Source organism: Coenobita brevimanus, chromosome 70, assembly GCF_032717465.1.
Source record: "Coenobita brevimanus isolate Jiangsu-jjx chromosome 70, ASM3271746v2, whole genome shotgun sequence".
Taxonomy (NCBI): Eukaryota; Metazoa; Arthropoda; class Malacostraca; order Decapoda; family Coenobitidae; genus Coenobita; species Coenobita brevimanus.
In genome coordinates, this window is record NC_137023.1 from 50,181,408 (window position 1) to 50,192,931 (window position 11,524).

General features: G+C 41.1%; 1 protein-coding gene across 1 annotated transcript in view; it reads right to left on the reverse strand.

The window, feature by feature from the left end:
* Positions 1-1,969: 1,969 nt before the first annotated feature.
* The window catches only part of LOC145406310 (GATA-binding factor 2-like), a 295,630-nt gene continuing 286,075 nt past the window's right edge, over positions 1,970-11,524 (reverse strand). The window contains exons 5-6 of the mRNA XM_080277474.1: positions 2,269-2,610; positions 1,970-1,996 (exon numbers count right to left, since the gene is read on the reverse strand). Of these exons, the coding sequence (XP_080133600.1) occupies positions 1,970-1,996; positions 2,269-2,610 (369 nt within the window). The remainder of the gene's footprint in view (positions 1,997-2,268; positions 2,611-11,524) is intronic.

An 11,524-nucleotide genomic window follows, 5' to 3' on the forward strand; every position in this document is an offset into this window, starting at 1 on the left:
ACGTAGAATTGGATGATGGATGGATGGATGGATGGATGGAACTTTAAGGGGGTGTTACGGCCACATTATTATTTGAATTCGGTAACGCATATCACTTTATTATTCTTGCTACCCCCAGGACGATTTTATTTAGCTGAAGACAGACTTCGAGTATTAATGGGATTAATGAAGACTATAATCTAACCCCTCCAGTTCCAAAAGTCTGTTCCAAGGCGAATAACATCGTCTATAATTGCAAAAACAGAGTAAGGAATACGTTATCGCAGCGAAGGAGTTTAAACTGAGATCGCGAAAGTGAAGACAGAATCCTCAAGTTTTTTACGTCATAAAAAGTATTACGGTATCACTGTGGCTCACTGCTGATTGCATTGTGAAAAAAAAAAATCTAGTCATTTTGTTTCCTCACCGGTGTTTTGAAATAGGCAGTCTGAAATTTGGGGCTTCCCTTCGTCCTTTCATACTCAGTTTTAATAATCTGCAAGCGTTGGGAGTTGTAGATAGGCGAACTGAAACATTGATGGATTAGGAAATAAAAAAGTTTGGCTCAACCCTTCAAGCCAATGACGTATTTTAAATTCATCTTTGCTATATCGAAACGATTGTATTTAACTTAGGGCAGGCCTTTCGTGATCACTGTGTTAATGAAGGCATAACACTTTTAACTTAAAACGTCTCTCTAAAGTTAAGTACACTATACTTGTTTGGAAGTGGCAAAAATAAAATGAAAATTACGTTACTGGACTGAATGGGTTAAGAGGATGGGTGATTAGGACTGTTGTTCATGGGGGTGCGATAGCGTTGTGGGGGAAGGAGGAGAAAAAGACGAGATTAGATTGTGGGCCGTGTTCTTGCTGGGGTCGGAAATCCTCTAATACATCTTCCTTATCAATTTATTCCCCCATACGGCATGCGGGCATCCTTTTATTTCCTTTTAACATTCCCGAGGATCCGTCTCTGGGAAAAAATTAACTGCCGTATATGGAGATAAACCGTTAAAAAAAGGTGCTAAAGAACCTCCACCGTCTGCTAGAATACGACCTTTAGTTTGTGTTAGTGCAGAGGGATCAGTAACTCAGTATGTGGAGAGTGTGCGTTGGGGTCACCAAATGTTTTTATTATATTTATGCATGTCGTCAGGTCCATATATAAGGGACACTACAGTAGTTACTAATTCGCACCGTCAGCCACATTGTGCACACACACTCACACACACCTCTATGAAATATATACGCGTACTTTGGGACTCATGTATCACCTTTGTCGCAAAAAGTGCATTGTTACAAATATAGCACTCTCGTGTAGAAATTCACCATAATGTGAATGAGATATCTCCAGTACACCTTAAAGAAAAACTTACATTTGACACTTAACTGCTTTGTTATTCTTCTCTCCATCTATATACTTTAAACATCTCTTGTAACAAACGAATAAACTGAAAAGCTACATTTCTTTTGTATTTGTACAAACGCAGCGTCTCAGTGACAAGATTCAACTTTTCCAGTGAACATTTTAAGAACAGCAACAGTAATCTGAAATTGCTTGCGGATAAAATATCCAGTTCACAAAGATCATGACAAACACTACACACTAAAGATAAAATCACAAGTAACCTTAACATTTTGTTGAAATTGTTAAAGTCACGTTGAGTGCACTCTCATGGGGCGCCTCTGAGCTCTTGTACATCATCCAAGAGTTTTTCTTAATTCACACACTGCTGGCACTCCTAATCCAAGTAAGAGCTTGCTTTGGTTACAAGAACCATAGTGGTGCTTATACTCGAGAGATTGGACATCGATCCAGAAATTTAGCAGATGAACTAGCACACTGCTCCTAGCTGGTTGGCCTGTGCTGGTATCTCCGAGGTGAGAGTGACGCCTCCTTATTTTGTTGCGTCTGCACCTCAGTACGACTAAATCTGTTCGCCTTCCTCAAGCCCAAAGTGCTGCTATGTCACCGGAAGGAGGTCAGGTCATGTGTAATCAGAGCGCCAACCATTCTGTGGAGATAAATATATGTCAGCATTGTAACATATGCAGGAAAAAGTATATAATATCTGGTTAATGTGATTTGTGTGATTGACGAGTAAATAAATGAGTACAATGTTGTTTGAAATCATGAAAACCTGGGTCATATTCAGCTAAACTAGCAGAGCACAGGAAAAGGCTCAAGAGAGAGTTGCACAGTAGACATCTACCGGTATTATTTTATGTGCAGATGATCAGTAATGTAATGAAATTATAAAGTCTTGAATTTGCGTTGGAGTCTTACCACCGAGTGCTGGAGGCCAAGGTTGGAAGGGATCTGGATCTGCGAGGTCGAGGAGAAACCAAGGCCGCCAAGGCTACCTGACATGGCCGACATGCCATGCATAGGCGGCGCTGACATGAAGCCGCTGGCCATGGAGGAGCCGTGCATCTGGCCGCCGTACATGTAGTGCGACACAGATCCAAACCCGGACCCGCCAGTCCCGAAGCCTCCCAATCCACCCTTATCCAGCGGCTTTAGCATGTCAGGGAATCCCAGCATCCCCTTCTTCTTCTTGGATTTGGAGCTCAATTTCCGGTTGCGGGTCTGGATACCTTCCTTCTTCATGGTAAGAGGTCGGTTTACCTGTGGGAAAAATACATTCTTTATTAATCATAAATTCAGAGCCGCAAGTAGCAGAAAATCTTTACAATAGAAGCCACATGTGATATAAATTGTAATAAAGCCTTTCTTCTGTGTGGGATGTACTATTTTTGGTTCCTGTCGTTTTTCTTGCCGTATCTGGAAGTGAATATGACTAGTATTATATGCCATCAGAAAGATGTTTAAAAAAAAGAGCAGTAAAAAACCATCGTCACCTTCAAAGAATGAATGGATCATGTAGGAGTATTTTCCTTCCATAGAAGGACCATTTCACTTCACGCGTGTTGGTGCTTCCTACTGAGAGGATACGAGTATATGGTGTGTATATCAATGCATGTACAGTACTTATGTACAATAACTACTGAGAACGTTACAACTGCGTTTTACATAGTATGACTGGAGATGTTATCATTCATTCTCTCTCTCTCTCCCCCCCCCTCTCTCTTCCCCCCTCCTCTCTCTCTCTCTCTCTCTCTCTCTCTCTCTCTCTCTCTCAACAGTAAGGAAAGTACAGGAAATTTAGTTCGTTCTCAAGTTCACCATTCTTCCCATACCTTCCTGAATCATCGGGGAGAATGTCAAATGAAGTGCGTGAAAAATGAAGCGTCTTATCAAGTCTTCTGTGTATTGTTGTCAGGATCTGATCCCTGGACCAACCCGGCGGGAGTCCGGTAGGCCCGGTAATGGTGGTATCACGTGAAAAATTAGACCCGACCTGACATCCCTGCCACATTTTTCACTCTCCTTTACGCGAGAAATATATTGTTGTGTTTACCCGTGCACTGCAAAAACAGCTTACGTGAACATTGTTTGCCCTACACTTGCACCATACAACTACTTCCAGTAATAACTCAAATAACGTGACATATAATACGCCGTTCGGAAATTACTGGTGCTGGATTCATGTAAATGGATAACAACCTAATATGTATCTCGCACCCCCCACACGACCGAATAAGAACCATACCATGACACCATAGCCATTCCTCCTTTGCTAACAGTTCAGCCTAACACTTCATCAAGGTCTCTTTTTTTCCCACGTTACATTAATAACCAGCCTTTTACAGGAAATAATATACCACTTTTGGGATATACAGTTACGTAAATCAAGAGAGACAGGGGATCGGACGAAAGCCCCACTGTAAATTAGATTGGGAAAGGGTATGAGGGAAGGAAGAAGTATAGCGGATTTACTGTAACCTGAGAGGGATCCCTATACCCTTTCAGCTCAGTTACCATATTGGTCAAGTGTAGCCAGACAGGAGGGTTGACTTGACCTGCATCCAAGGAGACTCAATCCCTCATAACGATGGGCTCATCGGATTTCGTGCAACCATGACATAGCATTCAAGTTGTCGGAGAGGCCCAGTTCCGCCAAGTGAAAACAGACCAAGTATAGTCGGTTTCCACACGGTGTTCGCAGCTCTGCGTTGGGCCCCATCTCTCATCTTGTCAGGGCCTTCCCACTTCAACGGCGGTGAGCATACGTCCATTCTATCTTTTACACCACTTTTTCTTTCTTTTCTTTTTAATTGAAGTCCATCTCCTTGTTGCTTATCCTAATTACACATTCATTCAAACCACATGGACTAACAATTATTTTGAAATTTATGAGTGAAATAAAACGTACTAAACATCCCATGTCCCAAAATCTGTCTCATGTAACCCATCCAAATTACATTCTTTCAACCCACATAAAAAATGGATAATCTTGACGAAATTTAAGAAGGAAGAACAGCTTGGTGTTGGGTCCATCATTCATCTTGCCAGCGCCTTCCCACGTCGACGGCGGTGAGGCTTCGTTTATCCTTTTTTATAATGCACCCTAATTCCACTCCCCACCCCAATGTAGCTCATCCAAATTTCATTCTCTAAGTGCACACAGAAAGAGGTTTACATTGAGGGAATTAAGAGGGAAAAGGACCACCACTTCCCTCGCCAGAAGCCAGACCCCACGAGGAGTCAGGATAGCGGGTGTGATCGGGGGCCCTTCGACTGATATATCATGGCCAATATTTCAGCCGGAATATAGTGGGGGCAGTATATCAGGGGGCCGGAGCGGTGGTCAGCGTGATCGTAATTAAATATGCTAATTGACTTATATAAAAACATGAAGCGCAATTACCTCACGCCGTGGGACGCTTCGCCACCATTGTTCGCGCCAAAACGGAGCAGCGTAGAGGCATTTGCTAAATATTTTTGTGCATGACTTTGGGGTTTTGTCGGGAGGGAGGGCAGGAAGCTGGGGGAAGGAGGGAGGGGGGAGGGAGGAAGTCCTTTCAATATATCGTGTTATACGTTTCAAAACACCACAACTTTCGCCTCTTCCGGTACGGTAGCGTCTTTTTACAGTTTATTCATGCTACCTCCGGACTGTTTAATACAGCTTAGACAAAATCCTTTAGCACTGAACAGGTTAATGAAGACTGTATCTTACATTATCAGTTCTAAAAATTTATCGTAACCTGAATTAAATCGTCTGTAAGTAGTATGAACAAGATTGTAAGATACTTCATCGTACTGAAGGAATTTTCTGTCAGCTGGGAGAGCGGTGTCGGTGGGGTAGGGTGATGATTGGAGGGAGAAGGATGTATTCGTTACATGTCAGAGAAGTGCTCCAAAATATCTAGTTTTGCTGGACGGGAAGGTAAATTTAGTGGAAGCTCTAGTTCTATGTCAGGGACGTGTTTCACGGTATGACAACTTGATGTTTTGTGGGGTGGGAGAGCAGAAAGACGGGGGAAGCCCGCGTTGTGTGTCAAGGATGTCTCTTGAATGACAGTGTCGTGAGCACCTGAGATGTAAGATTTCTACTCACACTTCGAAAAGATGTTTTCTTGTGAACATGCAATAGTTGCTTCTGAAATTATAGTATCTTTCAAGTAGACAACTTTTTCAAATATACGGGTATAGCTTTTCGATCTGTCAGGGGTGTGTTCGAGTGCATCACACCATAAGTTTTTGCTGGACAGGAGGGGAAAACCATGGTCACGTCTCAGGGATTTATTCCAATATATAATTTTTATTTTTTAATACAAAGTATACTATAAAGTGGGGAAAAGGGTAAATCAGCTTTATAGAAGCAATCTCACTTTACTTGGTGATATTTTGGTTGTTTACTGTGGACTCGTTAGCAAAGGGCATATAAAGGTAACATATAACAAGAACTTGGTGTAATTAACTACTTCAGACAGAGGACGCCATTCATATAGTAAGCTTAATGAACCCAGACGATTATATGCAGCATGAGAGAACACCTTAGGATTGGAAGGATTGGTAGAGGCTATATTTACATCCTCCAGCTCAAAAAATTCTACTTATATAAAATCGATTGGACACAGCATAAAAATTCAAGAACGTCATGCTAGTGAAGGGGTTTAGGTATCCTGTTTTGTTTACACTGAGATGACGCCTTCCATAATTCCTTCTTCCTATGTCCAGAAAACATCCTTCAGCTTAGGAGAGCGCACAGGTATTGAAAGGGATTACTGAAGGCAAATATCACTCATCTAATTCAAAAAGGCTCTCCCACTCTAAGCAGAAGCGTCTGGAGGCTGCAAAATAAATGCGTCGTTATGGTGACGAGGTTAACCCGTTTCAACCATTAGGGTTCCCTCATAACTCTTTATCAGTGAGTTTCAACTTGGTGACGTTACGTTCACTAATGACAGATATTATTTTCAGCGGACCCATGGCCCACGCAGTCCAAAGGGCTTAATAAAGATATATAAAAGATAGAGAAACCTTAAACACTCAAATGGCTGTTAAATATAATCGTCTGCCAGTAGAAGGAATAAAATACATGTGATATGATCGTCATGAAAAGGATATTGGAGATATATGAAACCCTTCACAGGGAGGGGTCTCCCCTAGCCCCTTCAGTCCCATTACAAAGTTTATAATTTATCACTGACATCTTCAGATTATATTATTCACCTAAGAAGAGACTTTTGGAACTGGGAGGATTAGATATAGTCTTTTTCAACCTTCCACTATAAAAAATCACCCCATCAGCAGAAGAGAAGCGTTTGTTGATAGGAAGAACAAATAAAAAGGAAAAGAAAGAAGAGAGTGAGGTGATTAGCCCTCAGACCATGGCAGTTTTCTCAGTGTCGGGTAAAATCGTCTGGTGTTATCCAGAGTAAAATGAATGCCACTTCCTGGGGCTAGGGTTAAGCTGCATAAATCGACTGTCTGAGAAAGAGTGACGTATGAATCATATCACTATATTGAAGGGGATATTTAAGATTTTCTGATCCCTTTACTATGATTCATCTCTTTTCCTCTAAACGTTCCTAGGTTAATATCACCATGGAACTAGTTACGACTCAGTAATATGTGTGTGTGTGTGTGTGTGTGTGTATAGATAGATAGATAGATAGATTTTATTTATATATATATATATATACTGTATATATATATATATATATATATATATATATATATATATATATATATATATAGATAGATAGATAGATAGATAGATAGATAGATAATATAATACAATATAATTTTACAGGCAGTGGCCGTGCGAGGAGAGCCAACGCAGAATTGAACCTTCTCATATTGTATATCCTGCCTCAACTTCCTGGTTATACGCATAGGCAAGAGGAAGAGTTGCATACATATGTATTCTTATGTACAGGTAAGCAGACATATTTTCACATATCATTGCCACCGATAAAACTGTACATATGTTGAGAGATGAATGAATAGGCATGTGGACAAACAGATGGATGGATTGATGGATAGATGGGTGAATGGATGGATGGTCAGAAACGTGAGCAGACAAACAGATAAATAAGGAGATGGATAGATACAAAGACAGACAGGTAGGTAGGTAGGTAGATACACGGAAAAAGTGGCAAGCAGAAGCGGTGCCAAGGTACAGCAAACCCGTCCCCGGCAGTCATTTTAGTGCTGACGTATAAATTGAACAGGATATTTAAAAGATGTCACATATCAAGTTTGAGGTAAATCGAGTGAAAATTGACAGTTTTATGCCCATTTGAAATTTTAGGCCCGACCCATCAGACATTGACCCCCCCTACAGCTAACTGGGGGGCGGTGACCCCCCTGATGTAATGAGGCATGTTATAAGATGCAGACGTGCAACATGCACATTTAGGTTTTGGTTTCACATAGATATGACGAATTTGAAAGGAGTTATGGCGAAAAAACGATTTTTACCCTCCCCCACTTTTTTTTCGGCCTACAGCCTAGGCCTTGGCCCAGATTGGCCCAAAATTTTATCAGGTGATCTGAAGGTCATAGCCCATCATCTCTGTAATTTTAGTCAAAATCGCACCAGTACTTTTTCCCGTAATGTTGTTAACGGACAGACAGACAGACAGACAGACAGACAGACAGACAAACAGACAAACAAACAAACAAACAAACAAACAAACCATGTGAAAACAATACCCGTCCCCGAGCCCCTCCGGGCCGGGGACGGGTAATAAATATTGATAAATCAACGGTATTCTTAGTACCAAAGGAATGTATACAGCATATATATATATATATATATATATATATATATATATATATATATATATATATATATATATATATATATATATATATATATATATATATATATATAACAGAAATACCCCAGTTTACATATATATTGTGCAGAAGAAATTAGATCTGCACAGCTGGGAGAAAGCGACGCAGCCTTGCAGTGAAGATTATATTAACTCCTACAGTCAGATGACGTATTTCCTGTTTTATTCTTCCTACCTCCAAAAGATACTATAGAAATTACACTCACTGAAAACATTAAAAAAGGCAATCTCTGAATCCTCTAGTTAGAAAAGTCTCTCCTAGAATGAAAAAAAAAAAAAAATCGTCAGAAGATAGCTAGCACAAACTTGAAAAATGCCATGTCACTGACGGGGTTAATGATACAGGTAGTTGTGTTTACTGTAGTTAGATTAATATTACTCATTAAGATAAATTCTTCTTATTTAAATCGGATATGCATCACTTGTCCATCCATACACAATGAGAGCTTTTCTACTCAGCTCTCCACAGCAAGTCTTAACTGGTATCCTCAGTCTTTCACATACCTACTGGTTAACTTTACAGTCTAGAATGGCAGCCTTCCTCGGTTTAGCTTTTCACACACACACACACACACACACACACACACACACACACACACACACACACACACACACACACACACACACACACACACACACACACACACACACACACACACACACACACACACACACACACACAGCATATCACTACCGCGAATGCATCAGTCAGCAAGGAAAAAAAAAATGATCAATCGAATCTTTGTACCGTTTCATATAAAAGATTATTGAGTTATGGGAGCTGGGTTACTGTCCAAATGTGACAGAAAGTGAACTCTCTGCATAAATATCACTCAGGTAAAACTGCAAAAAATTCAAGAAAAAAGACGATAATTCTCTCCACACTCTTGCACCTCCCCCATCACCAGCACCACCAACCCGTCCCCTCCTCCTTCTCCTCCCCATTCCTGCCTCAGCACAGCTCAGGCAGGCAACACGGCGAAGCGACGAGGGGCCATGAATTAAATATCACCACTCCATCAATATAACACTACATCCCTCCACTCACCCAGCGGGGGAGGGGGTGGGGAGGTGCCTTTGACTGCCCCTTATATCTCCTTGCTAACATCGAACCTCATTTCTAACCCAGTGTGGCACCGGTCGCTTCCCCCTCTCTCGCCGCTGCATATAGGCGAGGAGCTTGGTCGTCGGCGGATGCATTCGTCTTGCGCGCATCGATCACCGTGCCCCATAAACATGATAGGATAATGTGAAGCTTCGCAGCCAATTTCTCAGCGCAGTGTGAAGCCCTTGTAGCCCCCCGCACCGACAGCACAACAGCCTGCGTCTACCGTTCGCGTAACAGGAGTCCGCATAAACAGGGTTCGACTAACAGGAGTCTCGACCAAACAGGATTTGCGGAGCAAGAGCCAACATAACGGGATTCGGGCAGCAAATTTTAATTACCAGAATTTGCTTAGCAAGACAACGTAATAGGATTTTGATAAAGACACTCAGCAGGATTCGAGGAGCAAGAGTTCACGATTCCCACAGCAAGAGTCAACACTAGAATTCGCATAACAAGTCACCATTAAAGGATTCGCGCCGTAAGAGTCAACATGAAAGGAAGATCCTTGTAGCAAAATCAGATTTAAAAAGTCGCAATATAGGAGTCAGCATACCATAAAAGAAGATGTAAGATACACTGCTACAGGCTTTTGCGCAGTAACTTGCAACATAACGAGACTCGTGTTGCAAATAATAATAAAATTCCCTTAATAATAAGAGTCACCAAAACAGGCTTCACACAACAAGGGCACGTTTTATTATCATCATGCTCTTGGAAGGTTGCTGAAATGGAATGTACAGTCACGGCCAGTAATTCTTATACAGACGTTTGGGATTCCTGGCTAATGAAACGAGATTCCAGCCTGCTTGATCACTACTGATTATAGATTAGCAAAACCTCTTAAGGCTTTTTATACAGAGTCGAAAGAATGGAATGGAACTGTTGACTTCGTTTTTAGGCATAACAGTACTCGGTCTTGCAGAATTACCAACAACCCATTAAGAAAAGTTGCCGAACTTGTTTTTAGAAGGTGTAAGAAAGTGAATACGAGCAAAAATCTTCAGAAAATCGCTAATAATTTTGCTAAAGTTGCTAGATTTACTCAAGCATCCTTTGACAACTTAAGAAAAAATATCCCAAGTCTACATATAAAGTCGCTAATATGGAACGCCCAAAATTGAGAAAAGTTTGCGAAATAATAATTAAGCTCAGTAAAATCTGGAATTGTATGGTTCCTAACCTCCTTGTGTACATTACCAAACGATTTTACTCAGGGCAAAACTTGTCCTGAAGAAATGGTCCCCATACAAGGTATTTTATTAAGATTACGGACGCAATAAATAATAATTTTTTTAAAATGTTATTGGGTTGAAGTTAACATTCCGCATGCTGGTGTGCTGATTACTGCCTATGATGGATGTGCCCATGGTTTTTATTTGCCTCACTGCTACACTGGAATATTTCACGGTTCCGCCTCAGTAGCCGGTCGTGCTTTAGATTAGTTCTTGGTTACGTAAGATTTGGATCCTTTCCTCTTTTACAGCCTGTGTATCGTGTTCTTAGTACTTCGAGATTCTTTAGAATCTGTTTTTTATTCATATATGTGATTGTTAGATTGCACAGGTTACGATGTGTGGTAGAAGTCGCACTATACACATATTACCACACCTTTCACTCCTTCACCACATATGCAGCTCACATTACCACACCTCACATTCATTCTTCACCTTGCAACACCAGTCAAAAACAGACTTTAATAACCTCGCCTCTCAGTCACTTCTCACCTTGTCACACTAGTCAAAAGCAAACTTACAAAACTATACCTCTCAGCCACTCCTCACCCTACTACACCGGTCAAAAAATTTACGTGACTACACCTATCATTCACTCCTCACCCAATTACACAAGTCAAAAACAAACTTACATAACTGCACCTCCCAATCACACCTCACCCTGTCACGCCAGCCAAAAGCAAACTTTCGTACTGATTAGCAAACTTACCAAATCTTCCAGTCACACCTCATACTGTCAGATGACAAATCACTACACAAACACACTCACACACACATATATATATATATATATATATATATATATATATATATATATCCTATGTGGTACAGTGGTAGTGTGAGCGTTTCGTACACGGGTGAGCCAGGGTTCGCGCCCCGCCAGGGTAATAAACTTTGGGAGTGTTCACCCGGCTACGTACTACATTGGCGGACACCAGGGGTGCTGTGGTTGAGCCAGTGTCGCTTACTATAAAGTATGCTTGCAC